A 27,848-nucleotide genomic window follows, 5' to 3' on the forward strand; every position below is an offset into this window, starting at 1 on the left:
TTGCACTTGATTTACTAGAAAGGTAAAGGCATATTCCTTTACATTTACAGTTACTTTACAGTTACATTTCTGTAGATGAGAAAATGTAAACATGTAAATAAAGATGGAAAGAAACACATGGGCATCATGAGAATAAAAATCTTTATTAGTGTTTTAGGAAGTCTGCATAATATGCCACACGCCTGAGAAGCATATGGTCAGAAAAAAACCTGCTCTATCAATAACGCCCTCTACTGGTAAAACTGAGAGAACTACTGTACTGACTGTTTTATAGACGGTTAAATACACACTACTGTATAATGTACGTCTGGTCCACTTCAGATTTGTTATGTACTCTCTTCACATTCATATATTGTAGGCCAATGGTACAAGGATTCCACACTGGACCCTAACACATGGTTCAGTTCCCCAAATCCAAACTCACTAGTTGCACTTACAAAGTACAATCACTAGTGCCGTAAGGTTATAGATGAATAACATCAATAAAGGAGATGGGAGAAAATAGATGTTAAAAGAAATCTTGCAATAGCCACAAAATGACAATGTCAGACTGCAAGCTCAGTCTTGTTGTACATACTGTATTTTATAGACAAGAACAAATACAATGCACACTAATACAGAATATATGTCCCAGTGTGCAGTTTCATTTCTCTCTTCCTTTTGTGATGTAAGAACATAGAATACTGCCAGGTTTCTGTAACATTTAGCTAAAAAATAAATCACCTTTTTTGGTTGACCACTGTTTTATGGTGGACCTTTTTATCCTTTACTGAGCACCAAACAGCTTCCAGAAATCAAATGTGTTTCAAGAGTGAAGAGATGAATGAGTCAAAAGAAGTTCATACAACATTCCTCAGTCACATAACCCATCCATACATTACAGGAAAGCAGATATCATGTTACAGGCATTTATGCTTTGATTTGTGTACTTCTGATGCACCAAGTTTATTATTTTAAAGAGACAGAAACTGTCTACATAACATGGGGCTGTGTTTTTCTTACCAAGGCAAGGGCTTAAATTGGATTCAAGTTGAACCTTAAAAAAAAAATTACACAAAAAAACCCACTAATGATCCATGCTCACCATGTCACTTAAAAAGAGACAGTCTTGAAAATATTAACTTTAATAAAAAGTGAACGACAGAAGTTTAATTATATTTATATATAAAAATACATGAGAATACAAAAAAGTAGCAAAAGAAAGGGGATATAGGCTAAAAACAATATAGACTGAAATTCATTGATACCTTCCATTCTCCAAGTGAAATAACTTTTTAACAATTCACCTCGAGAGACCTGGACACCAAGTGAGACATCAAAAAAAGATTTTACAGCTGATATTCTCTGGTCCTTGCCCGGTGCATCCAAACCTAACAGAGCCTAGAATTCACTAGCCTGCATCTGAGGCGGTGTGGTCCAAATGAAAACACGGGCTAGCTATAATTACATTGGAGGTGCCATATAATGACAGAGCTAAAATGTATGTCAACTACAGCCAGATTGATTTCGCAGCTTGTTTAGTTTTTTTGCTAAACATTCCTATATGTCCATTAAGAGGTGTCTTACAACGACACATCTGGAATAAAAAAAAACATTTTGACAAAAGGGTAAAGATAATTAGGTAAATTAAACAATTACATTTTAAAAACATAATTGAGCATTTCCCTTCGAGGAGAAAGCGACAAATGCCATCTTCATTTCTTAACCACACTAACTCCCCAGACAAAAACAGATGGGTCCATGTTTCCCAGAGAAAAGTTACCTCATGGCCAAAAAGATGGATGGATGAGTTGAACCAAAATTAATTTAGCATTCACGCTTGTGTTACTTATACAAGCATTCTCCAATACTGAGAAACTATTTGCAGAATATTTTTTGGTATTTCCACTGCCTCCAATAACTCATACCTGGACTTTAAAAATCAATATACATTTTATTTGCACCACAAATAGATCTAATATTAAGGATTTGGGGGAAAGCAATTTAACAAAGATGGGTAACAAAGTGCCTAATTCTATTCTGAAAAGTATGTCTTGCTGTGTGTGTGTGTGTGTGTGTTGTGTGTGTGTTTAGACAGGGACGTGGAGCTAGGCCACAAATACTATGAAGTATGTTAATAGCAGAAATTATTTCTGCAGCTTTTTTTCATGATAGGACTTGCAAGTTAGAATTTGATGATCTTTGAGTGGGCGACGTTTTGGGTCATTTTCTAGCATTATGACATACTGGAGCAGCGTACAGAAGGGGAACCCATCTGAGTCAACACTTTGTCCAGCCATTGGAGAGGTCCATTCAAATGCAGTTCAATCCAGCAGGGAGTGCTCGTGACAGTCTGCCGTCTAGTAGACAAAAAGACAACAATGACAAATTGGTGAAATCACTCAACATGCAAGCACAGGAATGTCACCAAAAAACATAGAATAGCCTGAACCTCTCTGAATTCTTCCATAACAGAAGTATTGTTTAAGAGGGACAAATCACATTTGAATACCCATCCCAAAGTTTTTACAAATACAGAAAAATGGATCATTAGCAGGCTATAATGTTTTTTTAAATATATGCTAATGATTACATTAATATTACTGTCTTCCTCCGACTATTCATCTTCTACTAACTATGCCATTGTGTACAACTGAAAGAATAAAAAGTAACAAGTCGGTCATCATGCTTGCCTGTATTCAGCCCCCCAGCCTTTGACAAAACTCATGCGGATGGTGCACATCCTGGTGAGCTGGTAGACAGCCTCAAAGCCCTGGTTCACGGACTGGGCCAGCAGGGCAGCAAACTCCTGGTTGTTGAAGATCTTCAGGTTACAACCTGAGGGGCATTGGAAGGAGAGGGTCAGTTGAGGCATTAGAAATCATTTCACTAGACAAATAAGCAGGGGTGTAAAGTACTGAAGTAAAAAATATTTTAAAGTACTACTTAAGTAGTTTTGGGGGTATCTGTACTTTACTATTTATATTTTTCACATTTCTAAAGAAAATAGTGTGTTTTACTCCATACATTTTACCTGACACCCAAAAGTACTCGTTGTATTTTGAATGCTTAGCAGGACAGGAAAATGGTCCAATTCACACACTTACCAATCCAACACATGGTCATCCCTTCTGCCTCTGATCTGGCGGACTCACTAAACACAAATGCATCTTTTCTATGGGTTCCCGAGTGGCGCAGCAGTCTAAGGCACTGCATCTCAATCCTAGAGGCGTCACTACAGACACCCCGGTTTGAATCCAGGCTGTATCACAACCAGCCGTGATTGAGAGTCAATTGGGCGGCGCAAAATTAGCCCAGCTTCGTCCAGGTTTGGCCGGTGTAGGCAGTCATTGTAAATAAGAATTTGTTCTTAACCGACTTGCCTAGTTAAATAAAATAAAATGTTTTTTTTTGTTTTTGTAAATGATATCTGAGTGTTGGAGTGTGCCCCTGGCTATCCATACATTTTAAAATGCCACCTGCTTCGCTTGATAGAAGGATTTTTAAAATATTTTTTTTACTTTTAATACTCAAGTATATTTAGAACCAAATCCTTACTTTTACTCAAGTAGTTTTTTTACAGGGTGACTTTTGTTTGAGTAACTTTCTATTAAAAAGGAATCTATATTTTTACTCAAGTATGACAATTGTGTACTTTTTCCATCACTGCAAATAATACATTTTGTTCAGATATTTATTTTGACTATAAAAACATTTTTTTAAAAGTTGAAACTTGGGAGAGAGGTGCCGCTCAGCCTGCGTGACTTGGGAGAGAGGTGCCGCTCAGCCTGCGTGACTTGGGAGAGAGGTGCCGCTCAGCCTGCGTGACTTGGGAGAGAGGTGCCGCTCAGCCTGCGTGACTTGGGAGAGAGGTGCCGCTCAGCCTGCGTGACTTGGGAGAGAGGTGCCGCTCAGCCTGCGGGAGAGAGGTGCCGACTTGGGAGAGAGGTGCCGCTCAGCCTGCGTGACTTGGGAGAGAGGTGCCGCTCAGCCTGCGTGACTTGGGAGAGAGGTGCCGCTCAGCCTGCGTGACTTGGGAGAGAGGTGCCGCTCAGCCTGCGTGACTTGGGAGAGAGGTGCCGCTCAGCCTGCGTGACTTGGGAGAGAGGTGCCGCTCAGCCTGCGTGACTTGGGAGAGAGGTGCCGCTCAGCATGCGTGCAGCAGTGAAAGGGTCGGTGAGTTTGATATGAGAGGGAGACGAAGCTTAAAAACGATGTCTGAGTGGACCCTGAATACAGAAAATTAATGGTGAACTCTTCTGGACACAGTAGACTCCTCATCACTCTACAATTCAGGTTCACTCGACCATAATTTCAAGCTTTGTTTTACTATTGACAGTTACAGCTGATTTCGGGATTGTACAGTGCCTTCAGAAAGTATTCACACACCTTTCCCGTTTCCACATTTTGTAGTGAAATTTAAAATGGATTCAATTTAGATGTGTTTGTCACTGGCCTACACACAATACCCCATAATGTCAAAGTGGAATTACTTTTCTAAATTCGTACAAATTAATTAAAAATGAAAATATGAAACGTCTTGAATCAATAAGTATTCAACCCCCTTTGTTATGACAAGCCTGAATAAGTTCAGGAGTAAGAATTAGCTTAACAGGTCACATAATAAGTTGCACGGACTCACTGTGTGCAATAAGTGTTTAACATGTTTTTTTTACGACTACCTCGTCTCTGTACAATTATCTGTGTGTGTGGAGTAATGTCCCTTAGTCGAGGAGTGAATTTCAAACACAGATTCAATCACAAAGACGAGGGAGGTAAAAAAAAGAAGAAGCAGATATTCAATATCCCTTTGAGCATGGTGAAGTCATTACACTTTGGATGTTGTACACCCAGTTAATACAAAGATACAGGTGTCTTTCCTAACTTAGTTGCAGGAGGGGAAGGAAGCCGCCCAGAGACTTCACCATGAGAACAATGGTGACTTGAAAACCGTTACAGAGTACCCCGGGTTCCACGCTCGTCGGATGTGGCAGGGCTTGCAAACTATTATGGACTACAAAGGGAATCCTGGCCGCGGTCTGCCCAGTGAAGGAAGCCTACCGGAGGCTTTTAAGCTTGCAACACTGAAGCATGCAGGAGAGCACTAGCTGTTCCGGACGACTGTGATCACACACTCCGTAGCTGATGTGAGCAAGATCTTTAAACAGGTCAACATTCACAAGGCCGCGGGGCCAGATGGATTACCAGGACGTGTAAATCAGAGCATGCACGGAACAACAGGCAAGTGTGTTCACTGACATTTTCAACCTCTCCCTGACCGATTCTGTAATACCAACATGTTTCAAGCAGACCACCATAGTCCCTGTGCCCAAGAAAACTAAGGTAACCTGCCTAAATGACTACCACCCCGTAGCACGTCAGTAGCCATGAAGTGCTTTTAAAGGCTGGTCATGGCTCACATCAACATCATCATTCCGGAAACCCTAGACCGTCCAATTGGCATACCGCCCCAATAGATCCACAGATGACTCAATCGCAAATCGCACTCCACACTGCCCTTTCCCACCTGAACAAAAGGAACACCATGTGAGAATGCTGTTCATTGACTACAGCTCAGCATTCAACTCCATAGTGCCCACAAAACTCATGACTATGCTAAGGACGCTGGGACTAATCACCTTCATCTGCAACTGGATCCTGGAGTTCCCGACGCCACCCAGGTGATAAGGGTAGTCAACAACATCTGCCACACTGATCCTAAACATGGGGGCCCCTCAGGAGAGGGTGCTTACTCCCCCTCCTGTACCCCGTTCCCCCATGACTGCGTGGCCAAGCATGACTTCAACACCATCAATAAGTTTGCTGATGACACAACGGTGGTAGGCCTGATCGACAACGATGAGACTGACCTCCTCCCTATAGGCAGAGACCTGACAGTGTGGTTCCAGGACAACAACCTCTCCCTCAACGTGAGCCAGACAAAGGAGTGATTGTGGACATGGACTATAGGAAAAAGAGGGCTGAAAATGCCCTCATACATCAAGGGGGCTGTAGTGGAGCGGATCGAGAATTTCAAGTTCCTTGGTGTACACATCATAAACAAACTATCATTGTCTGTCACGCCTTGGTCATTGTATCTTGTGTTTTTGTTATATGTTTGGGTAGGCCAGGGTGTGACATGGATTTATATGTTGTATTTCGTATTGGGGTTTGTATTAATTGGGAGTGTGTATTATTAGGGGTGTGTCTAGTTAGGCTTGGCTGCCTGAGGCGATTCCTAATTGGAGTCAGCTGATTCTCGTTGTCTCGGATTGGGAACCGTATTTAGGCAGCCTGAGAGCGCGTTGTATTTCGTGGGTGATTGTACCTGTCTTCGTGTTAGTCACCAGATAGGCTGTATTAGTTTCACTCGTTTGTTGTTTTTGTATTTTCAGTTATTTCATGTACCGCATTATTCTTCATTAAAAGTCATGAGTAACCTACACGCTGCATTTCGGTCTGACTCTCTACAAACAACAGACGAAGTTCATTACAGAATCACCCACCACCATTCACAGACCGAGCAGCGTGTGAACTGGCAGGATCTAAAGGAGGACGCTATGGATGGCAGAAGCAGGGATTATACGACGTGGGAAGAAATCGACAGGTGGGCGGCCGACCCAGAGCGAGTGTAGGAGCCCGCCTGGGATTCCCTACAGCAATGCGAAGAGGGCTATACACGTATGGAATCGAGAAGGAAAGCATTGCTATACAGAGCGAAAACTGAAGGTAACAGGGGAAAGCGCAGAGAGAGAGTGGCTGAGTCAGGAAACAGACCTGAGCCTACTCTCCCTGTTAATCGTGAAGAGCAGTTGCAATGGGAGAGAATGCATCATTTGGAGATTTGGACATGGGAGGAGGAATTAGACGGTCAAGGACCCTGGGAGCAGCCGGGAGAATATCGCCGTCCCAAGGAGGAAATAGAGGCAGCTAAAGCGGAGAGGCGCATGTATGAGGAGGCAGCACGGCGACGCGGTTGGAAACCGGAAAGTCACCCCCAAAAAAATATTGGGTGGGAGCTAAAAGGGAGAATAGTTATGCCAGGTAGGAAACCTGCGCATACTCCCTGTGCTCACCGTTGGGCTAGAGAGACCGGGCAGGCACCGTGTTATGCTATGGAGCGCACGGTGTTTCCAGTGCGGGTGCAGAGCCAGCTGCGACACATACCAGCCCTTCCTATTGGCCGGGCTAGAGTGGGCATCGAGCCAGGTAAGCTTGGGCAGGCTCGGTGCTCTAGAGCTCCAGTGCGCCTGCACGGTCCGGTCTATCCAGAGCCACCTCTACACACCAGTCCTCCGGTAGCAGCTCCCCGCACCACGCTTCCTTTGCGTGTCCTCGCGCCAGTACCACTAGTTCCAGCACCACGCACCAGGCCTCTAGTGCGCCTCGCCTGTTCAGCGCAGCCAGTGCTTTTCTCCCCTCCTGCGCTGCCGGAGTCTCCCGCTTGTTTAGCGCAACCAGAGCTGTTCTCTTCTCCTGCGCTATCGGAGTCTCCCGCCTGTTTAGCGCAGCCAGAGCCTTTCTCCTCTCTTGCGCTGCCGGAGTCTCCTGTCTGTCCAGCGCCACCAGTGCTACCAGTCGGCCCAGCGCGTCCAGTGCGCCTCGCCTGTTCAGCGCAACCAGAGCTTTTCTCCTCTCCTGCACTGTTGGAGTCTCCCGCCTGTTCAGCTCAGCCAGAGCCTTTCTCCTCTCCTGCGCTGCCGGAGTCTCCTGTCTGCCCAGCGCCGCCAGTCGGCCCAGCGTCACCAGTCTGCCAGGATCCGCCAGAAGTGCCAGTCTGCCAGGATCCGCCAGAAGTGCCAGTCTGCCAGGATCTTCTAGATCGGCCAGACAACCTGAATCATCCAGGTCCACCAGCCAGCCAGGATTTACCGGAGCCTACTACCTGCCTGAGCTTCCTCTCAGTACTGAGCTTCCTTTCAGTACTAGGCTTCCTCTCTGTCCCGAGCTGCCCCTCTGTCCCGAGCTGCCCCTCTGTCCCGAGCTGCCCCTCTGTCCCGAGCTGCCCCTCTGTCCCGAGCTGCCCCTCGGTCCCGAGCTGCCCCTCGGTCCCGAGCTGCCCCTCGGTTATGTGGGGATCAGGGTGAGGACTATTAGGCCATGGTCGGCGGAGAAGGTGGATTATCCTAGGACGCGAAGGGGAGGAACTAGGACATTTATGGAGTGGGGTCCACGTCCCGAGCCAGAACCGCCACCATGGACAGACGCCCACCCGGACCCTCCCTATGCTCTTGAGGTGCGTCCCGGAGTCCGCACCTTAGGGGGGGGGTTCTGTCACGCCTTGGTCATTGTATCTTGTGTTTTTGTTATATGTTTGGGTAGGCCAGGGTGTGACATGGGTTTATATGTTGTATTTCGTATTGGGGTTTGTATTAATTGTGAGTGTGTATTATTAGGGGTGTGTCTAGTTAGGCTTGGCTGCCTGAGGCGATTCCTAATTGGAGTCAGCTGATTCTCGTTGTCTCAGATTGGGAACCGTATTTAGGCAGCCTGAGAGCGCGTTGTATTTCGTGGGTGATTGTACCTGTCTTCGTGTTAGTCACCAGATAGGCTGTATTAGTTTCACTCGTTTGTTGTTTTTGTATTTTCAGTTATTTCATGTACCGCATTATTCTTCATTAAAAGTCATGAGTAACCTACACGCTGCATTTCGGTCTGACTCTCTACAAACAACAGACGAAGTTCATTACATTGTCCAAACACACCAAGAAAGCCGTGAATAGGGCACGACAATGTCCATCACCCTCAGGAGACTGAAAATATTTGACCTGGGTTCCCAGATCCTCAAAAAGTTATACAGCTGCACCATCCTGACCAGTTCATCACCGCCTGGTATGGCAATTGCTCAGCATCTGTCCGTGAGGAACTACAGAAGGTAGGGCGTATGGCCCAGTATATCACTGGGGCCAAGCTAACTGACATCCAGGACCAACACGTGGCCCAAAAAGTGTCACTCCATTCACCCAAGTCACAGCCTGTAAAAATTACCTCAATTGACCTGTATGCCCGCACATTTGACTCGGTACCGCATGTATTTAGCCTCTGTAGGTATTTTATTGTGTGACTTAAAAAAAAAAGGTTTTACTTTTATTGAAAAACAGCCCCAGAGCATTATTCCTCCTCCACCAACCTTTACAGTTGGCAGTATGCATTGGGACAGGTAGCGTTTTCCTGGCATCCGCCAAACCCAGATTCATCCGTCAAACCCAGATTCATCCGTCAGACTTCAAAACCAGTCATTTGAAGTAATGTCCACCTCATTTTAAAAGATCTACTGTATCTTGCCTATGCCGCTCTGTACCATCACTCATTCATATCTTTATGTACATATTCTTTATCCCCTTACCCTTGTGTCTATAAGGTAGTAGTTTTGGAATTGTTAGCTAGATTACTTGTTGGTTATTACTGCATTGTCGGAACTAGAAGCACAAGCATTTCGCTACACTCGCATTAACATCTGCTAACCATGTGTATGTGACAAATACAATTTGATTTGATCTATATGGTGTATAATGAGTAATCCAGGAATGTCACAAGTTAATTGACGAGATAACTTTAGAAAATAGCAACTCTACATATCGCTATGACAACAATAAATGGCTAAAAAACTTCCGGACACTAAGGGTCCGCGGAGCTCCTTCTCACCACACTCAAGTATTTGAATACTAACGTCCGTTCGGATATTCGAATAACCATGCCCATTCCTACTGGGCATCTTGTATGGACTGCAGAACCACCCTGATATCAGTTTTATGTTGGCTGTAGAAACAAGTAGTTAGACTGACTAAATATGGAATCTAAAAGCGAAAAACATTTAATACTAAGTAATGATTATAGGAACACATGGAATATTAAACAAATTGTGTTTGGCTAAATTACCTGGAGGAATTTTGCACACGGTTGCTGGGTGCCACCCATACCGCTGGTTGCAGTTTGGACTTTGAACAAAGATGGCGCTATCACTGAGACACTCAGCAAACACCTCACCACCAATATAATACAGCCTGACTCCTCGTCCTGTGGAAATAGTAGACAATTAGCAGTATTTCTGCTACAAAACATCTCTGTTCCTGGGCAAATCTGAATTGGCACCCTATTAATTTTAGCCAAAGCCTTCAAAAGTCATGCGCTATAAAGGAAATAGTATCCCGTTTGTGACATAGCCCCTGTTGTACCTATATGCCTCCTGGTCATCTCAACAGTGGCGTTCCTGTTGACGTTGGAGAGCAGGCCCAGACAGAAACGCTCTGAGTTGGAAGGGTCTGTAAAACCGTCAACGGTCAGAGAGGGCTGCGAAGGCGTGGAAGGTCTCTCCAACACGCTGGTTCAGCTCATAGTAAGCTATAGAGCACCAGAACGCAGGCTCAGAGTAGGTCACCGGCTGCAGGTCTGGGGGGGGGGGGGGGGTGAGATGTCAGGATGAAAGACAACTACACAGGTTGACAGGCATAGACCAATGATCTCCAGAGTGGGTACTGGGCTATTTAAATTGTACACAGGCACCCCAAATTCTGATATTTTTCCCACTAATTGGTCTTCTGACAAATCACATTTTTTTCATCATGTCTTTTTCAGAGCTGGTCTCATTGGTCAAAAGACCAATTAGTAACAAAACAAGAAATATCAGAATTGGGCTGCCTGTGTAAATGCAGCCAATGAGTTTAGTCAAATTTGTTCAGATGATCAATTACTGGTTCTTCAGACGTCGAGCAGGTCTAAAAAGACAATTCTTCTTACCCATGCTATGATTGACAGGTGAGAGGGTGCCAGGGGACAAATCAGCAGGAGAACCTAACATGGGAGAAAACAGGAAATTATAAAATTGCATGGTCAGATTTATTTGTGCAAAGAATCTACCAAGATATTTTAATCAACAAATGTAAACTTGGCAAACATTTTTCTTTTATGTTAGAACTTCTTATTTGAGGTAAGTGGAATATACCTGTGTCCATACTTTGATTCATCGGTTGATCACTGGCTTCCCCGTCCTCACTTATGTATCCAGGTGGTGGCGTTTCTATAGTAACAGGGGAGGGAAAAATACTGATGAGCTGAAATGGATACCTCGTTATCATGAATACCATTTGCATATCAACTCATGATAGATACACAAACCTGGTATGTAGTTATTTGGAGGCTCGATCCCTGCAGGAAAGTTTGTGTTCTCAGGTATGGAATGAGTGTAGTCATCCAATGGGGGCAGTTCTGTCAGAATTTCCGAGTGTCTTGGCACAAGGACAGGTGGCAGAACTAGAGGAAAGGTGGAGAAAATATTCTTCAATGCCAAACCAAATTCAAAAGTAGTGACATCTTTACAAAACATAGTTGAAGATTATACTAACACCACTTTTAGCCTCTCATACAAATCTTTTTTCATGTTCAGAAATAAGAATGTCACAACTAGCTGTCAACATGGGCTTTGATGGCACCCAAAAGTCAGCACACACACACTAGTGGTTCAAATGACAACCTACCTGGGGTCTCCACCCTCTGGTAGTGGTAGGGGTTGATGCAGACCTCATCCTTCTTGAGGTGGAAGGCGTACTCACAGGCCTCGATGGCACGCAGCTCATGGTGGCTGTGCAGGTCAGGCCATCGCCACAAGCGGCAGTAGATGACATGAGGAAGACCCTTTCTGTGCGAGACCTGCAGGCGCCCATCCAGGGATCTGACAGGACAGGCAATGGAAGAAATAGTTGTGAAAAGTGAGTGCGAGGAAAGGAAGAAAAGGGGGAGGAATCGATAGGAGTAAGAGAAGGAGATGCATGTGGCCAGCAAAACAAAAAGGTGGGGGTGTGGAGAGGGGAGGTGGGGTATGATGAAATGAGAATGATAGAGGGATGAATAGAATTTGTGCTCTCAATGTCCCTCACCCCCCTGGAATGATTACTTCCCACATCAAGGTTGTACAACAGTATGTAGCATAGGACAGTTGAGGATAGTCACCTGGTTTGGTCAGGGTAGCTGTATAGGCCTGAGGTATCCCACTGTTCTATCGTATTTGGTGTACTCAGTCCCCATATTTCAGAGCAATTGCTGTGCACAGAAAAACCAAACAACAAAACAAAAACAAAATGATAAACATGGGGCATGAGTCATTCAGAAATACCAGTATGGGTAATGTAAACATTAAAAGGCATCTTTTATTAGAGTCATTTTCAATCGGGTATTTAATTCTTTCAGTCTGGAACTGAAAAAAATAACCGTCAAATAAGAGAAGCCTTTTGACAGAATAAAGAAAAACAACAGCATAAGATGGGAGTACAGTAGTATACACAAACAAACATTATGCGAGACAAAAAAAACATTTCTACTGTGGCATATCAAATTTTCGGAACAACTGAAACATTTCCACCACAGCTGTGTAGGTCGCAAGCAATTGACTTATCTTGAGACATTGAAGTAAACACAGAAGACACAAAATGGGAATAAAAGGAAAGGAGGGAGCAATCTTGGAAAAAAGTACATTTCCAATTAACTACCCTCTATATTTAAATTTGTGATTGTAATGGACACATAGAAAGGAATGATAAAAATAAACAACTCTAGAAATCAAATAAAAATGAAATGGGGAAATATGACGTGATAGTTGCTGCTCATACAATATCCTGACTTTAGAACTCAGAGCTAATATAGCCTACCTCTGAAGTGGGACTGAATCTAAACTATTGGCTAGGCCTATATACTGTGTTCTAAAAGCTGGAATAGGTTCTAAACATCACTCTAATATATATATGCATGACATGTAGATTGGCAAATAACATTAAACTTTCATTTCTTTGCAAGACCATCAATTATAGGCCTACACAATATATTTATTCCATCTGTCAAAAAGCTCTATACAAATTTACTCAGTGTCTAATAAACATACTAGACATCTGAACTGTTCATAGCTAGTCAATATTGAACAAATAGGTATTTTACAGCACACAACATTTCCCAGAGAACATGTTCTACTCTAGGACATCAAGGTTAACTGGCTGATAAGGAATGTTCTCACCCTACACCCTCAGACAAATGTGATACAAGTACATAGCGGGAGGCTAAGTCAGTGTTTACAAAACAAACTGTTGCGCCATTTCTGAGAGTCAGTGTTAGAAAGTAGAAGCCTATAAAATGTAAAAGAATTTGGGAGTTGCTAAGATCTCTATGTATTGGGATCTTGTATGTTACATGCTGTTTAAGAAAACATGAGGCGACAAGAGGGTTACCCGATACTAAATAATAATCTCCAGAAAACATACAGGAAACTGCCAAAATAAAAGGAAACATTTGCATAAACGAGGGATACAAAGTATATTGAAAGCAGGGGCTTCCACACAGGTGTGGTCCCTGAATGAATTATGCAAGTAACATCCCATCATGCTAAGGGTCATGTGTAAAAATGCCCTGTTGCGTATTATGTTGGCTACCATTGCTAGAAGACATCTGTGAGAGGGGATCTCAAAGGAGTGTTTAAAGGGTGAGAGTGTGTCAGTCACCAGATCTGACCCCAATTGAACACCTATGGAAAATTATGGAGTGCAACCTGAGACAGGGTTTTCCACCACCAATAAAACACCAAATTACGGAATTTCTCATGGAAGAATTGTGTCGTATCCCTCCAATAGAGTTCCAGACACTTGTAGAAGGCAGCCCAATTCTGATATTTATTTCACTAACTGGTCTTTTGAACAATCAGATTGTATCTGAAAAAGATTGATGTTATTGGTCAAAAGACCAATCAGTGAAAAAGAATTGGGCTGCCTTTGCAAATACAGCCATAATGTTAGTGGAATTGGGCTGACTTTGTAAATGCATTTCATTTGGCAGTTACCTGTAGGTTTCTGATGAATGGTCAACTGTTAATTCTATAGAACCATACAATGACTATAGGCAAACCCCAGCTCTGTTACCTGGCATGGGGCTATGGTTACTTACCTGGGGATGGTGACACACTTGGTGTTGCAGTTCTGGGTGGTGATGGCCTTCTCCAGCTCGTCCAGCTGTCCAGTCTTCTTCAGCTTCTTCACCAGGCTCTTGACAGCCTTCTCACACCACTTCTCCTCCTGGCCATTCTGCTCTCCACCCCCGGCGCCACTGGCTGACTTCTTCCACCCCAGGAGCCTCTTAACTACCGGAGGCGTGAAAGGCAAGATGGAGGACATTTTGGTTGTAGCGAGGAGGAGTCTTGAGAGAACTCAAACACACACTGAGGCAGAGGGGACCTGGAGGAAGGGATGCACAGTTTAGCCCTTTCTCTGGTGTGGTCCCTCTGTTTCGTGAGGAATCACAGGGCTGGAGTGAGGAGGAACTGGATATGTGCAAAAGAGATGAGACACCTGAGGAGGTAAAATCAAACACAGGAATTTAGTAATCAATGTCTAAATAAATAAAAATGTGATGACGAGTGCATTCAATTGTGTGATGGATGCATTTTAAATTGAATGAGTGGTCTTGAAAAACTTGTTAGATAAATCCCACCATCATATAATTTCATTAGCAACAACTGTAGTTACATAATATATCTAATAATAGAGGCGACTTGAACACTCAGTGGACTGAATCACTAGCAGCAAGTAAACATAACATACCATTGTTTGCGAATAGACATATAGCCACAAAACAAACATTTCATACCAGTGTTGGTGGATGCTGTATAACACCACATCTTCATTATAAAAAGGTGGTTAGCTATCTACCGTGATATACTGTTCAATTGATAAACTCCATTGTTCGTTAGTGTATATATTGCAGTTAGTACCAAGCTAGCTACATCGGCTAAGGGGGTAGTTAACTCCATAGCTAGCAGATACTTTCAGGCCGGTTGGTTGATGATATGCATTTTATCAGCAGTACAAATCTACTATTTAAGTTAGTTAAGTTTGCAATTATTTACTCATAAGGTAGCAAGCCATGTAAGGCTGCAGAAATTATTGAGTACATGACTCGTATGGTGGGATTACGTTATCGTCAATACCTTTTGTTGTGAAAACAACAATTACTGTAGCTAGCTAACGTTAGCCACCTAACTCAGGATTTCAATACAGCTAAATGACTGGTTAGCTAACTTACAACGAAACGATGGTTTGATTGAGACATACAGCGCCATCATTGCCAGTTACAATAACAATCGTGTTTATTTTATGTTAACACTAGAAGTGATAAATAAGCCAACTAACGTTAGCTAGCCCATATTTTTTTAAAACAGGCTAACGTTAGCTTGCTAGCTGTCGTTAGCTAACAACATCAAAGTCGAGGGAAAATTAAAAGCATTGCATTACCCTGATGATGAATCTCACGAGCTCTTCTCTGTGTAAAGATGTGCAAAAGACAAAGTGGGAAACTCCTCAAAAACAAAGGGCTACCGTTAAAAAAAAACGATAAATGTAGCCGCTATTTCGACGAAAATATTTAGAATTTTTTCAAATCTGATAACTAGCTAGCTGTTTAGCTTCACAAGCTATCAAGACCTGAACAAGAAACACACCCTAGCTGGCTAGCTGCATTCAGAATCTTATTCCCTCCTCTTATCACCTAATTGGATAAAACAAGACAATCATATTACTTTTGTAGAACGGATTGGTCGCCAGCAATGTCAATCTCTATTGTTTATTTGACAGCATGGTTTGTTTTACAATCTGTCATTGTCGGGGAGGAACTAGCACTCCATTGTTATTTTTTTGTAGAATTTGTTATAGCCGTTAATCCTTTCTCATACGCCATAAAGACTAGAAGTGAGGAAAGACATATTGGGTGAACTATAACAGGAAGTGGTATCCTCTAATTTGTTAAGAAATTATGCGCAATTGGGCCCACAGGAACAATGATACGATTCCATGTAAAAATCCAGGCGAGGCTACTTTTTCACAACAAGGTTGATGAGAAAATGTATGTTACGTTTTTGTTTCACAGTAGCAACCGAGGCCGATGTATATTTAATTACTCACTTGAAATAATCACCAATCTAACACATCTGGGTAAAGCACGTTTCAAAACTATTCCTAGTACAGCATATAACCACATCGGTGAAGGAAGGATGAAATTAAACAACTATTCCGACACGGCTACAGATTCATCATAACTCGAGGCTTCTTTCCTGCAGAAGCAGAATTCCTGTCTGATAGTGATTAGCAGAGAGGAAGAGGCGAAGCGAGCAGGTTTCTTCCGCCTAAAATCTGTCTCAGGTACTGAGGAATTTTGTATAGGGGGCAATGGGAGTGTCGAATTTAGTCGAGATAAAACCCATCGCTATTTTGATACGTGATCTAATAGAAGTATCGTAATGCTTAGTTTATTACGAATGTACTGATATGTGTGATGCACGTGACACTTCGTAGTTCGAGACAGCGTAGGCCTATCTCTGCATATCCATGAGGATAGCATAGACCCAAACGGCGTTCCTTAACACAGTGATTCTCTTTTTTTTAACTTACTTTTCAAAAACGTTTTAATTTTTTTTGTATCAAATCAATACATAAAGCACATGAGGGAACACAAGCATACATAGATTACAAACAATAGACAATCGAGTTAGGGGGTACAATATCACATTACAAGGACCTTAAGGGACATGCATATACTTACAATTCTAACAGCTTTTGTGTTAGTAGAGCATTTAACCGTTTTAAAATACAGTTCAATTTATTTTTGTAGGGTACGAAAATGTGGTTTTCTGTTTGTAAATTTACATTTGTGTATATGAAATTTGGCCAAAAGAATAATGAAATTAATTACATAAAAATGATTCTGCTTATTTCTATTGTATGTAAACAATCCAAACAGTACATCTCTCCACAATAGTGTAAAATCTTAATAAATGTGTTCAATTATAAACCTACTGATGTCTTGCCACAGTTTTCTTACATGCATACAATGCCAAAAAATATGCACAACTGTTTCTGGGTGGTCATTACAAAAGGAGCAATTTGAGTTGATGTTTTCCTTAAACTTCTTCATATAGTGGTTGGCAGGATAATATTTACAGTGATTCTCACACTCCATTGAATACATGTGGTTGACGTCAGCACCCCTCATCGAAATTCGTTATTAAAATAACGAAATATATCCACCAATCCAAAGAGAGGAATAGGCGGGAGTTTGACAGCCTGCCATTCTGCTCTGTGACAACAAATCCCATTAGGGCGGAGACACAAGCATTTCGTCATTATATCCAGTATCTCTGATGATAGGCAGAAGGAAAGGAAGCAAATGAGGGGGTTCGATAAATCTGCCCCTGGCCCCCACGTAGGCGTGTTTTACACCGGCTGAAAGTTGATAGCATTAGATTTGGAACTTGGCTGCCTTCCGGGTATTCAAAAAAACGGGGAACTCAGACTCCGACTTCAGTGGGTTCAAGACAATTGGGAACTCGTAAGAAAACGAGCTCCGACTGGGAAACATTATTTTGAAAGGTTATCCAACTCGGAATTTCAGATCTGATACCGCGTTCACGTGCTAGTTGAAATTAAAGAAACTGAAATGTTCGACTTGCTTATACACATGCCGCGTTAAACGAATCAGCAAGTCAGAAATTAGCTATTCGGGAACACGGTCCTCTTTCCAGACTTCCGACCTGAAGATCACCGATGTCATGATTTGAACTCGTTTGTTTTCTCTCTCTCGAGTTCCCGGTTTTCTTGAAAGTACCCCCCTCCCTGCTTTTGTCCGATGACGTGAGGGGCCTTTGCTCAGTTCAACAGGGGCCAGCATAAATAACTCCCTCAGAGACAAATATTAGGGGGACAAGCGTCCTCTCTCCTCATCTCTTTCTGAAATGCCATTGGAGGAGAAGTCCAGAGGGGATGGACCTCTGGCTTTCTCATCCAATGGGTTTTGATAAGGAGGCAAAGAGAGAGGATGTGTGGAGTATGCAATTGAGATTGAAATGCTCCCACACTCTACAAATTGGCCTACTGCTCCTCCCCCCTCACTGATGGTTCAATTGGTATCACTCGGCATCATTATAAAATCCTTGACCTGATGTCTTGTGTTGTTTGGTCCACTTGCATTAATCAGGCATGGCTTTCTGTTTGCTTCTGTGTATAGCAATTTTGGAAATCACAGGTGAGCTAGTTGTACCAAAATGGATGTGAATAATCACCCCTCCATAGTTCACATTGCTGTATTTACTGAAAAATAATCACCTTTAATTCCCTTGAGTGTCGCTGTTCAAACCATCTCATATTTACATCTTAAACTTACAGAACGAATGTGTGATTTGTTGTGCCCTACTTTTTCCAAACAGTATTGAGTGCAGCAGCGCAGACCCCGTTGAACTGCAACCTGGGCACCAAACCTTGCAAGGATGGATCTGAGTGTGTACTCCACCAACATGTGTGCGACGGAGAAGCCGACTGTAGGGATGGTTCTGATGAGGAGGACTGCACTGTCGCATGCAATGATGGTAGGGCCCTGTTTGAGTACCTCTTCAAATGCATCCATTCCTATCTATGAAGAAATGGTTTCTACTCTATTGTTTTCATCAATTTTACTGCGTTAAACCAGGAAAGGGTATATTTTAAAGTATTCACAGTAGTTATCCAAGATCTATTGAGTCAAATGCATGCTTTCAATCTGTCCGTGCATAACACTTGAAGTGTTGTTTCAACATCCACATAGGGCAGTTTCTGTGTGCCCATGGGAAGAAATGCATTGACCAGCGGCAGGTGTGTGACGGTGTGGCCCAGTGTCAGGACCGCTCTGATGAGTTGGACTGCCTGAATTCCATGGAAGGCTGTGTTCACCACTGTGACAACAAGACCCGTTGCCTCCCAGACACCTTCCTCTGTGATGGAGAGAGGGACTGCCTGGATGGCACTGACGAAGCCAACTGCGGTAATGCCCCCTCTGTGTCACTTGCCTTTAGTTGAATTTTGAAACCATGATTGATCCATCCTTATTTATAGCTTACAGAAGTTGAAAGGTGTGAGATGTTTGTTTTTGCCTTCCTTCTGGTAGTAAGGTCAGTATTTCACCCTATCCCTAGATTCCGACTCTACTGATCTTAAAAGTCATCACAATGTTGCTGAGAATGGCAACAATGGGAATACCACAATGTCTGCACCAGCACCCCTCAAGTGCCCTTTTGGCACTAAACCATGCCGGGACAGGATTGAGTGTGTTCTTTACAACCATGTGTGCGATGGAGAGGCGGACTGTAAGGATGGCTCGGATGAGGAAGAGTGTATATTAGAATGTGAACGTGGTAAGAAAATCATCAGTGACAATTAAATGTATATGAACAGTAGTTTGAAGTTTTTAAAATAATATTCCTGCCCTTGGTTTTATTGTACAGTACATGACAATACTCCTCTTTAGTGTAATACATGCTTAAAGTAACAACCTTTGTATTAACTAGCATACTGGAATTTACTCACATACACACAGAACATGGTTGCGTAGACCACTGTGCATGGTATGCATGTTTAGCGATCTGTCTTTGAGACGGTCCTCGCAGGTCACCATTTATCAGTGTTATTGATTGCACTTAATGGTACTGTATGTTCAGGCCAGTTTCAGTGTACACATGGGAAGAAATGCATTGACCAGAGGCAGATGTGTGACGGTGTGGCCCAGTGTCAGGACCGCTCTGATGAGTTGGACTGCCTGAAGCCCATGGAGGGCTGTGTTCACCACTGTGACAAGACCCGCTGCCTCCCAGACACCTTCCTCTGTGACGGAGAGAGGGACTGCCTGGATGGCACTGATGAGGCAAACTGTGGTAAGTTCAACTTCCAATGAACTACTGAACTTAACCTTAAGTCCTAAAATGCTTGCTGAAAGAAATGGTTTAATACTCCCAACAGTGGCACAAACACCACAGGGTTTCCCACTGTTTTACTTTCACTGATCCAAACTAAGTTAAACTCAAGAAATGTCCCTTTGACCCATAGCTGATGAGAGCTGCAATAGTGGGGAGTTCCGTTGCACCAGTGGTCAGTGTTTATCCGTAAGCATGCGCTGTGACGGGCATCCTGACTGTCAGGATCGCTCTGACGAGGAGAGCTGCACCGAGCCCCCCCAGTGCACCACCAAGCTCCGGTGCCCACAAAGCCAGGAGTGCCTGCTGGAGGAGTGGGTCTGTGATAGGGAGCAGGACTGTAAAGATGGCTCTGATGAAAAGGTGGGAATATTTAGGCTGGGTGCAATTGTTTCTGCTCTTGCCAACTCCTTGTTTGGCATGACAAATGTATTAGGAGTTGGCAGGAAGCACATTGGCACCCATGCTAGGTAATATTTGAGATTTCTGCGTTTGGAGGCTGTAGACTTGACTAGACGGCAAAATTAATTTGAATGTCGTCGTTGGATACTAATGTGCTTTTGCCTCGTGATACAAATCAAAACTTTGATCTAATTCGCAGTATATTGAGTTCTCTTTCAGAATTGCAAGATGGTCCAATTGAAGTGTGGCGATTTCCAGTGGGCCTGTACATCTAAGAACCAGTGTGTTCCCAAAGCATGGAGATGTGATGGAACAAAGGACTGCGCTGATGAAAGTGATGAGGCAGGATGTGAGTAAAGTTATTTAAGCTATATATGATTTGTTAATTACTGGATTAGTATGTGGTGACAATCTGTAACAGTAAATAAAACCTTTAACTGAGATTGTATTAGAAATGAAGTTGGGTATTGTGTGTGTTCTCAGGTGGTCAGGTAGCAACATGCCCCTCTCACCAGTTCCAGTGTGGCAGCACGTGGGAGTGTTTGGACACAGCCCTGGTGTGTAACACGGTCAGAAACTGTGCTAATGGTTCTGACGAGGGTGGCAACTGCCAAGCAAAGTGTCCAGACAAAACCCAATGTGCCCATAACTGTTACAGCACACCACATGGAACGGTGAGTAATGGGGGGGGCTTGTGTAGTTTGTTACAAAGCTTCTTGAAGTACAGTTTTCTCATGTTTTAGATTTCTGAGTGACTTCTTCTAACGATTTCCTTTTTCCTCGATGTAGAGGTGTGGCTGTAAGGCTGGTTACCGACTCCAAGAGGACACAGTGTCCTGTGTTGATATTGATGAGTGTGAAGGCGGTAGACCAGGTGTTTGCAGCCACCTATGCGTCAACACCCAGGGCTCCTTCCAGTGTCATTGCTACCCTGGTTACCTGCTGGAATCTGATGGTCGCCGCTGCAAGATCACAGGTAAAATGATTTTTAAAAAATCCAGATTTAGTGACCAATCATGGAAATTCCCTCTGCTGGATGGGGTCTTTAGATATTTGTTTTAATTAAGGGAGACTGCACGAAGGTGAACAGCATTTGTGAAAGCGGAGTATTGCCCGGAGAAAGTACTCGCCTATTAATTTAACACAGTAGGCCTATAACAACCCACTGTTTTCCCACAGGTGAGCCCTACCTACTGGCCTCTGTGCAGACTGAGCTGTTCCTGTTTGGGCTGAGAAGCAGCAATCTGGATGTCCTGGTGTCCTCTGCTAAGAAAGCCATCCTGTCCCTGGACTATGACTGGAGGGATCAGAAAGTGTTCTGGGTCAGCCTGGATTCAGAGAGCATCAAATGGTCCTCTCTACACCAGAAAAAGACAGGAACTCTTGTCAAAGGTTAGTTGTGTGGTTAAACTGGTTGCGACTGTAAAAATAGCACCTCTTATAAAAAGCACAGGTCAGTGTTCACTTGGGTTAACTAAAACTACCATAATCGTAATCCTTTTAATCTCACTACAGGCATCAAATCTGATTGCATTGCTGTTGACTGGGTAGGGAGAAACCTGTACTGGATTGATGGCATTGGCGGTGGTCGGATTATTGCTGTTGGATTAAACACAACCATCATAAACTCTATGGATCTCACAGTCATCCTCGATGAGGACTTCGAACAACCTCGCTCTCTGGCACTCCTGCCACAGAAGGGGCAAGTTATTTTCTAGGTGTAACACAAGTGGCACCCACCCAAACAATCTGTTATTCTGGTGATGTTGACTAAACTAATACTTGCGGCTAAACAGTGTTGATCAGGGGCAGGCTCCTGCCTATTGAATTGGTTTCCACCTAGAGATGTTTAACTACTGTCCTATGATAGGATCCTGGTCTTTGATGGCTTATGCATTACTGTCAGTAATCAATAATAAAATATTGATTTGGCTTTAACTGCAGGATCATGTTCTGGTCGGAGATTGGTAACGAGGTGAAGATTGAGCGTGCGGGAATGGACTGGTCTGAGAGGAGAGTAGTGGTCAGTCACAGCCTCAGCCTCAGCTGGCCAGGCGGTCTGGCTGTGGACACACTAGGGGAGAGGATCTACTGGACGGACGAGAAGCTCCGGTGCATCGGCTCAGCCAACCTGGATGGCGGGGACATTGAGGTACTACAGAAATGGGTTTGCATACGACGAGATCAGACTTGTATTGCGTGTTGCTGTATGCCAAGGTGCATGAAATTAAATCCACATGGGTTGGACACCCTAGATCCCTCAAACTCAACTCTGGCTCTTGAAGCCAGTTACACTGCTTTTCTCATTGTTCTGCTCTAATCAGACTGGTTTAGACCTGGGACACCAGGTGTGTGTGCATGCAATTAATGATAAAGTAGAACACAAGCAGCAGGTTCTGGACCTCATAGGGTTAGACCCCAGGCCTTGATAAAGGCGCACTGTAACATTTATCTGTTCCTTTCATTCCTGAAGCTTCTGCAGATGATGGAGACAACCAACCCGTTCTCTGTCACAGTTTACAATGACCTGCTCTACTGGTCAGACACCAGGAGGAGAACTATTCAAAGGGCTGATAAAATCACTGGAAAGAACCGCAAAGTTCTCCTCAAACGACCTGGACAACCTTTTGGACTGAAAGCAAGTATACGAGGCCCCAATTTAAATGAATATTAATGCATGCATTATGTAAATCATTATGTTAATTTAACCTACATAGGATTACATTATGCAATGGGTTTGTTGTAATTACACAAGCAACCTCTCTTCCTTTTTGATGTAAGCTTAATGATTTGTGTCGTTCTGGGATGCAGATCATTCATCCACTTCTGCAGACAAGCAATGAGCGTCCCTGTGAGAACCTTCGTTGTTCTCACCTGTGTGTGCTGGGCCCAGGCCCCAAAGGGGTCTGCAAGTGTCCCTCTGGTCTGCTCCTAGCTGAGGATGGCCTCACCTGCTCCAACTTGGTCAACTCTGCCTTCCTCTTGGTGCTCTCGCCAACTGTTGTCACACAGGTATGACTCTGGCCACTGCAGGTTTACCCATTTCACTTGGTACTGCACTATATTCAATGCCACTAGGTACATATTGTGTGAAGCAATAGTCTGTCTTCTAATTTGAATTGAGTTTTATTTCAGTATACATGGCAGCTAAAACAGTTTAGGAATGCTTGGTTACCTTCACAAAAGCTGTCGGTAATAAGCTGGGCTTTGAAAGGCTGTGGGAGCCCGGTTGACTTTCCTTGCCATTTGTGTGCAATTCAGGAATTAACACAAAGATTCTCCACCTTGTAATTCAACACTTTATATACACTGCTCAAAAAAATAAAGGGAACACTAAAATAACACATCCTAGATCTGAATGAAATATTGTTATTAAATACTTTTTTCTTTACATAGTTGAATGTGCTGATAACAGAATCACACAAATGATCAATGGAAATCAAATTTATCAACCCATGGAGGTCGGGATTTGGAGTCACACTCAAAATGAAAGTGGAAAACCACACTACAGGCTGATCCAACTTTGATGTAATGTCCTTAAAACAAGTCAAAATTAGACTCTGTAGTGTGTGTGGCCTCCACGTGCCTGTATGACCTCCCTACAACGCCTGGGCATGCTCCTGATGAGGTGGCGGATGGTCTCCTGAGGAATCTCCTCCCAGACCTGGACTAAAGCATCCGCCAACTCCTGGACAGTCTGTGGTGTGGTTTTGGCTGATGGAGTGAGACATGATGGGCTCAATTGGATTCAGGTCTGGGGAACGGGCGGGCCAGTCCATAGCATCAATGCCTTCCTCTTGCAGGAACTGCTGACACACTCCAGCCACATGAGTTCTAGCATTGTCTTGCAGTAGGAGGAACCCAGGGCCAACCGCATCAGCATATGGTCTCACAAGGGGTCTGAGGATCTCATCTCGGTACCTAATGGCAGTCAGGTTACCTCTGGCGAGCACATGGAGGGCCCCCCACACCATGACTGACCCACCGCCAAACCGGTCATGCTGGAGGATGTTGCAGGCAGCAGAAAGTTCTCCACGGAGTCTCCAGACTCTGTCACATGTGCTCAGTGTGAACCTGCTTTCATCTGTGTAGAGCACAGGGCGCCAGTGGCCAATTTGCCAATCTCTGTTCTCTGGCAAATGCCAAACGTCCTGCACGGTGTTGGGCTGTAAGCACAACCCCCACCTGTGGACGTCGGGCCCTCATACCACCCTCATGGAGTCTGTTTCTGACCGTTTGAGCAGACACATCCATATTTGTGGCCTGCTGCAGGTAATTTTACAGGGCTCTGGCAGTGCTCCTCCTTGCACAAAGGCGGAGGTAGCGGTCCTTCTGCTGGGTTGTTGGCCTCTCCACGTCTCCTGATGTACTGGCCTGTCTCCAGGTAGCGCCTCCATGCTCTGGACACTACGCTGACAGACACAGCAAACCTTATTGCCACAGCTCGCATTGATGTGCCATCCTGGATGAGCTGCGCTACCTGAGCCACTTGTGTGGGTGTAGACTCCGTCTCATGCTACCACTAGAGTGAAAGCACCGCCAGCATTCGAGTGACCAAAACATCAGCCAGGAAGCATAGGAACCGAGAAGTGGTCTGTGGTCACCACCTGCAGAACCACTCCTTTATTGGGGGGTGTCTTGCTAATTGCCTATAATTTCCACCTGTTGTCTATTCCATTTGCACAACAGCATGTGAAATGTATTGTCAATCAGTGTTGCTTCTGAAGTGGACAGTTTGATTTCACAGAAGTGTGATTGACTTGGAGTGACATTGTGCTGTTCCCTTTATTTTTTTGAGCAGTGTATGTATATATATATTTTTAGATCTACCTGCAGACCATGCACAGTGCTGTGGGTCTGAAAAGCTGGCCGGAGCACCTCGCCCTACCTCTCCCCAATGTCAACGAGGCAGCGATGTTGGATTACACCCTGCAAGATCAGACTCTGTACCTAGCTGACTCTGGCCAATCGTCTGTAGTCCTCTTCAAGCTGAAGGAGACCGGCTTGGTGCCTCGCGGCCAGTTCCTGCAACTCAAAGGGGACACAGTTACAGCCCTGGCTCTAGACTGGATAACCCTCAGCGTATACTGGAGTAGCACCAAGCAGCCACAGCTGCAGGTCACCTCTTCCAGTGGGGAACACACTGCTGTGTTAATTCAGGATATTGGAAGTCTGGAGTCCATAGCGCTTCACCCACTCAGTGGAAGACTCTGTTTTACCAACCTGGCCAAGCAGGGGAAGGCGCTCAGGTGGAGTGTGCTCACATGGATGGGGTGAAGCGCGCTCCGGTGTGGAAGGATGCTTTTCAGCCCACCTCCCTGACTTTCTCCAACAAGGGCAATGAGATCTACTGGGCTGACATCGGTGAGGAATTCATTGTTTATAGATTTTTAAAAGGGTTTTACTCCATCTATAGTAGTGGTGGTGAGGTAATACTTCTATCAACAAGTCTATTATGTTCTAGGTTATGGGGTGATCGGCTCTGTCAGAGTTGATGGTACTGGATACAAGGAGTTTAAGACTGGGGATGGCCTGACTGCATTTGCACTCAGCAATGGCATGCTCCTCTGGGTGACAGACAGTGGTAATGTGGATTATTTTTAAACGGCTGCTTCCACCAAAACCTAGTGCTATGTTATGTCTTACTGTGGTTAGTAGATGGCTCTGTTTAGTCATTAAGCAAAGTAGCACTAACAAGGATAATGGTTGATCTTTAACCCAAAGTTCTTTCACTGTGGTTTTGGATTATCATGGATGTTGTGTTGATCATGTACATGTTCCTATCAAATGTTTCAGACACAACCAAAGTTTGGTATAGAGATGATCCATTGACTAAGAAGCTTTGGTTCGAGGTAAACACTGAAATTGTCAGTTTGAAGGCTTACAGCAAGTCCAGCCAGATGGGTAAGAGGACACATTTGTACATAACCCACTACTCTATCATTTACTGACATGTGACTTTTCAACCTTTACTCTTTCTCATCCATTTCCAGGCTCTAACCTCTGCTCAGATGGGAATGGAGACTGCAGTCACTTGTGTTTGGCTCTTCCTGGTGGTAGGACCTGTAGGTGTGCCCATGACCATTACCCAGTCAATGTCACATACTGCGCCCCAGACCAGCACTGCCCAGCTGGAAGTAGACCCTGTCTGGATGGGCACACATGCTTCCCCCTGGAGAAGTTCTGTGACGGACATCCTGACTGCTCTGACACTTCAGATGAGAACTGCAAGTCTTCTTTCCATTATCGATGTTTCAATCTTCCCTTTCCCATTGTTATGAGCTTAAGAAAAGATTATCACAGTTCAATTACAAAGATTTGTAGCTATCATAACTCTGCATTCTCCAATCCTGGTCTTGGGGACCACAAGTGTTTACGCGTCCTTATTTAAATCTGGTGTGTAGTGCTAAGGAAAAAGAAATGTGCAGCTCTTGAATCGCTGTCGTAACTTAAACTAATTCGAATACAAACTGGTCTTATGTATTCCCCATTGTCTCAGGTGTCCATCTCAAAGGGAAGTCTGTCAAGGCCAAAGCCCCAAACCAGCTTCCCAGTCCCAGCTTTCCTATACCTGCAGATCCTGGCTCCACCTCTCTGGACAACAGTTGGCTGGTGAGAAACCTGGAAGCCCAGCAGTGTAGTGAAAAGCACTGCAATGGGAATGGGGAGTGTGTGGAGACCAATGGGGGCATCTCCTGTGCCTGTGGTTTAGGCTACAGTGGAGACTCCTGCCAAAACCAGCTCACCAAGACTATGCAAGGCCCACTCATCTATGGGGCCATTGGCCTCTGTGCTGCAATTGTTGTTATCAGTGTCCTCGCTGCGGTGGTTAAGAGGAAGACTGCAAACACAAGGTACACCATAACAAACTGCTTGATACTGTAGGTCTTCCCCTATCTGTTCTCGTGGTGTTTCAGAATCCATTCTGACGTTTAGCCAGTTCGTGTCAAGATTGAGATTATATTCACCTTTTCCATTCCCAGGAGAGCCAACCCTGTGGCAAAGCAGACTAGTATGATTGAGCTGGAGAAGGGTGAAGGTTGTGAAGGAGCTTCTTCACCTATCAGTGACTTTGCAGAGGTACAGTAGGCTGTTATACTGTATTTTAAAGCAGTTGATTGAAAACATTGATGTTTTGCTTCATGGTTGCTTTTATTTCACAGGAAGTGGTGTCGTCTGTGGATTAACTAATTTATCAGCAGCCTCTTTCTATTCAATAAAGTTTCATTTTCTACAGTTCTGTTTGTCTTTATCTACACAATCGCAATTCAAATGAACATTTTGCTTCTGAGTATCTCTACATAAGGTTAGTTGTGAGTTCTTGTGTATGAAAGGAAGGCTAGATTTGACAATTGAGAAATGACTCCTGCTTTATTGGTTTTAGTTATGAAGTCAAAGCTTTCAATATGTCTTTGGGTCATGGCGCGGCTCGCCGCGAAGTGACCATATACCACAAACACCGTGTCCTTCTGCTATTATAAACTGGTTACCAACATAGTGCCTGTGAGCAATGAGTCACTCAACATGTTAAACACTAATTTTACATGTTGGGTACAGATTATCTGTAAGGTCCCTCAGTTGAGCAGTGAATTTCAAATGCTGATTAAACCACAAAGACCAGGGAGTTGTTCCAATGCCTCGCAAAGGGCACCAATTGGTATAAATAAAAAGCAGACCTTGAATATCCCTTAAGCATAAGTTCATTACATTTTCGATGGTGTATCAA

General features: G+C 43.9%; 2 protein-coding genes across 2 annotated transcripts; one reads left to right on the forward strand and one right to left on the reverse strand.

Moving 5' to 3' along the window:
• Positions 1 to 122: 122 nt before the first annotated feature.
• Positions 123 to 15,627, reverse strand: LOC124034501 (mothers against decapentaplegic homolog 2-like). The gene is given in 12 exon segments (XM_046347775.1): positions 123 to 2,339; positions 2,673 to 2,817; positions 9,859 to 9,996; positions 10,155 to 10,275; positions 10,277 to 10,368; positions 10,717 to 10,770; positions 10,922 to 10,996; positions 11,095 to 11,229; positions 11,454 to 11,647; positions 11,926 to 12,015; positions 13,900 to 14,300; positions 15,243 to 15,627. Coding segments are annotated over 11 exon segments (1,395 nt in total). The 5' UTR covers positions 14,127 to 14,300; positions 15,243 to 15,627; the 3' UTR covers positions 123 to 2,215.
• Positions 15,628 to 17,885: 2,258 nt separating this feature from the next.
• On the forward strand, positions 17,886 to 27,358 carry LOC124034502 (low-density lipoprotein receptor-related protein 2-like). Its single transcript, XM_046347776.1, is given in 22 exon segments — positions 17,886 to 18,024; positions 18,206 to 18,364; positions 18,580 to 18,795; positions 18,947 to 19,165; positions 19,469 to 19,681; positions 19,854 to 20,083; positions 20,342 to 20,471; positions 20,606 to 20,796; positions 20,912 to 21,098; positions 21,302 to 21,514; positions 21,638 to 21,824; positions 22,067 to 22,274; positions 22,596 to 22,760; positions 22,934 to 23,134; positions 24,947 to 25,352; positions 25,355 to 25,486; positions 25,587 to 25,706; positions 25,919 to 26,026; positions 26,116 to 26,349; positions 26,622 to 26,976; positions 27,106 to 27,202; positions 27,286 to 27,358. Coding segments are annotated over 22 exon segments (4,041 nt in total). The 5' UTR covers positions 17,886 to 17,978; the 3' UTR covers positions 27,310 to 27,358.
• Positions 27,359 to 27,848: the final 490 nt, after the last annotated feature.

This window comes from Oncorhynchus gorbuscha, linkage group LG04 (genome assembly GCF_021184085.1).
Source record: "Oncorhynchus gorbuscha isolate QuinsamMale2020 ecotype Even-year linkage group LG04, OgorEven_v1.0, whole genome shotgun sequence".
Lineage (NCBI taxonomy): Eukaryota > Metazoa > Chordata > Actinopteri > Salmoniformes > Salmonidae > Oncorhynchus > Oncorhynchus gorbuscha.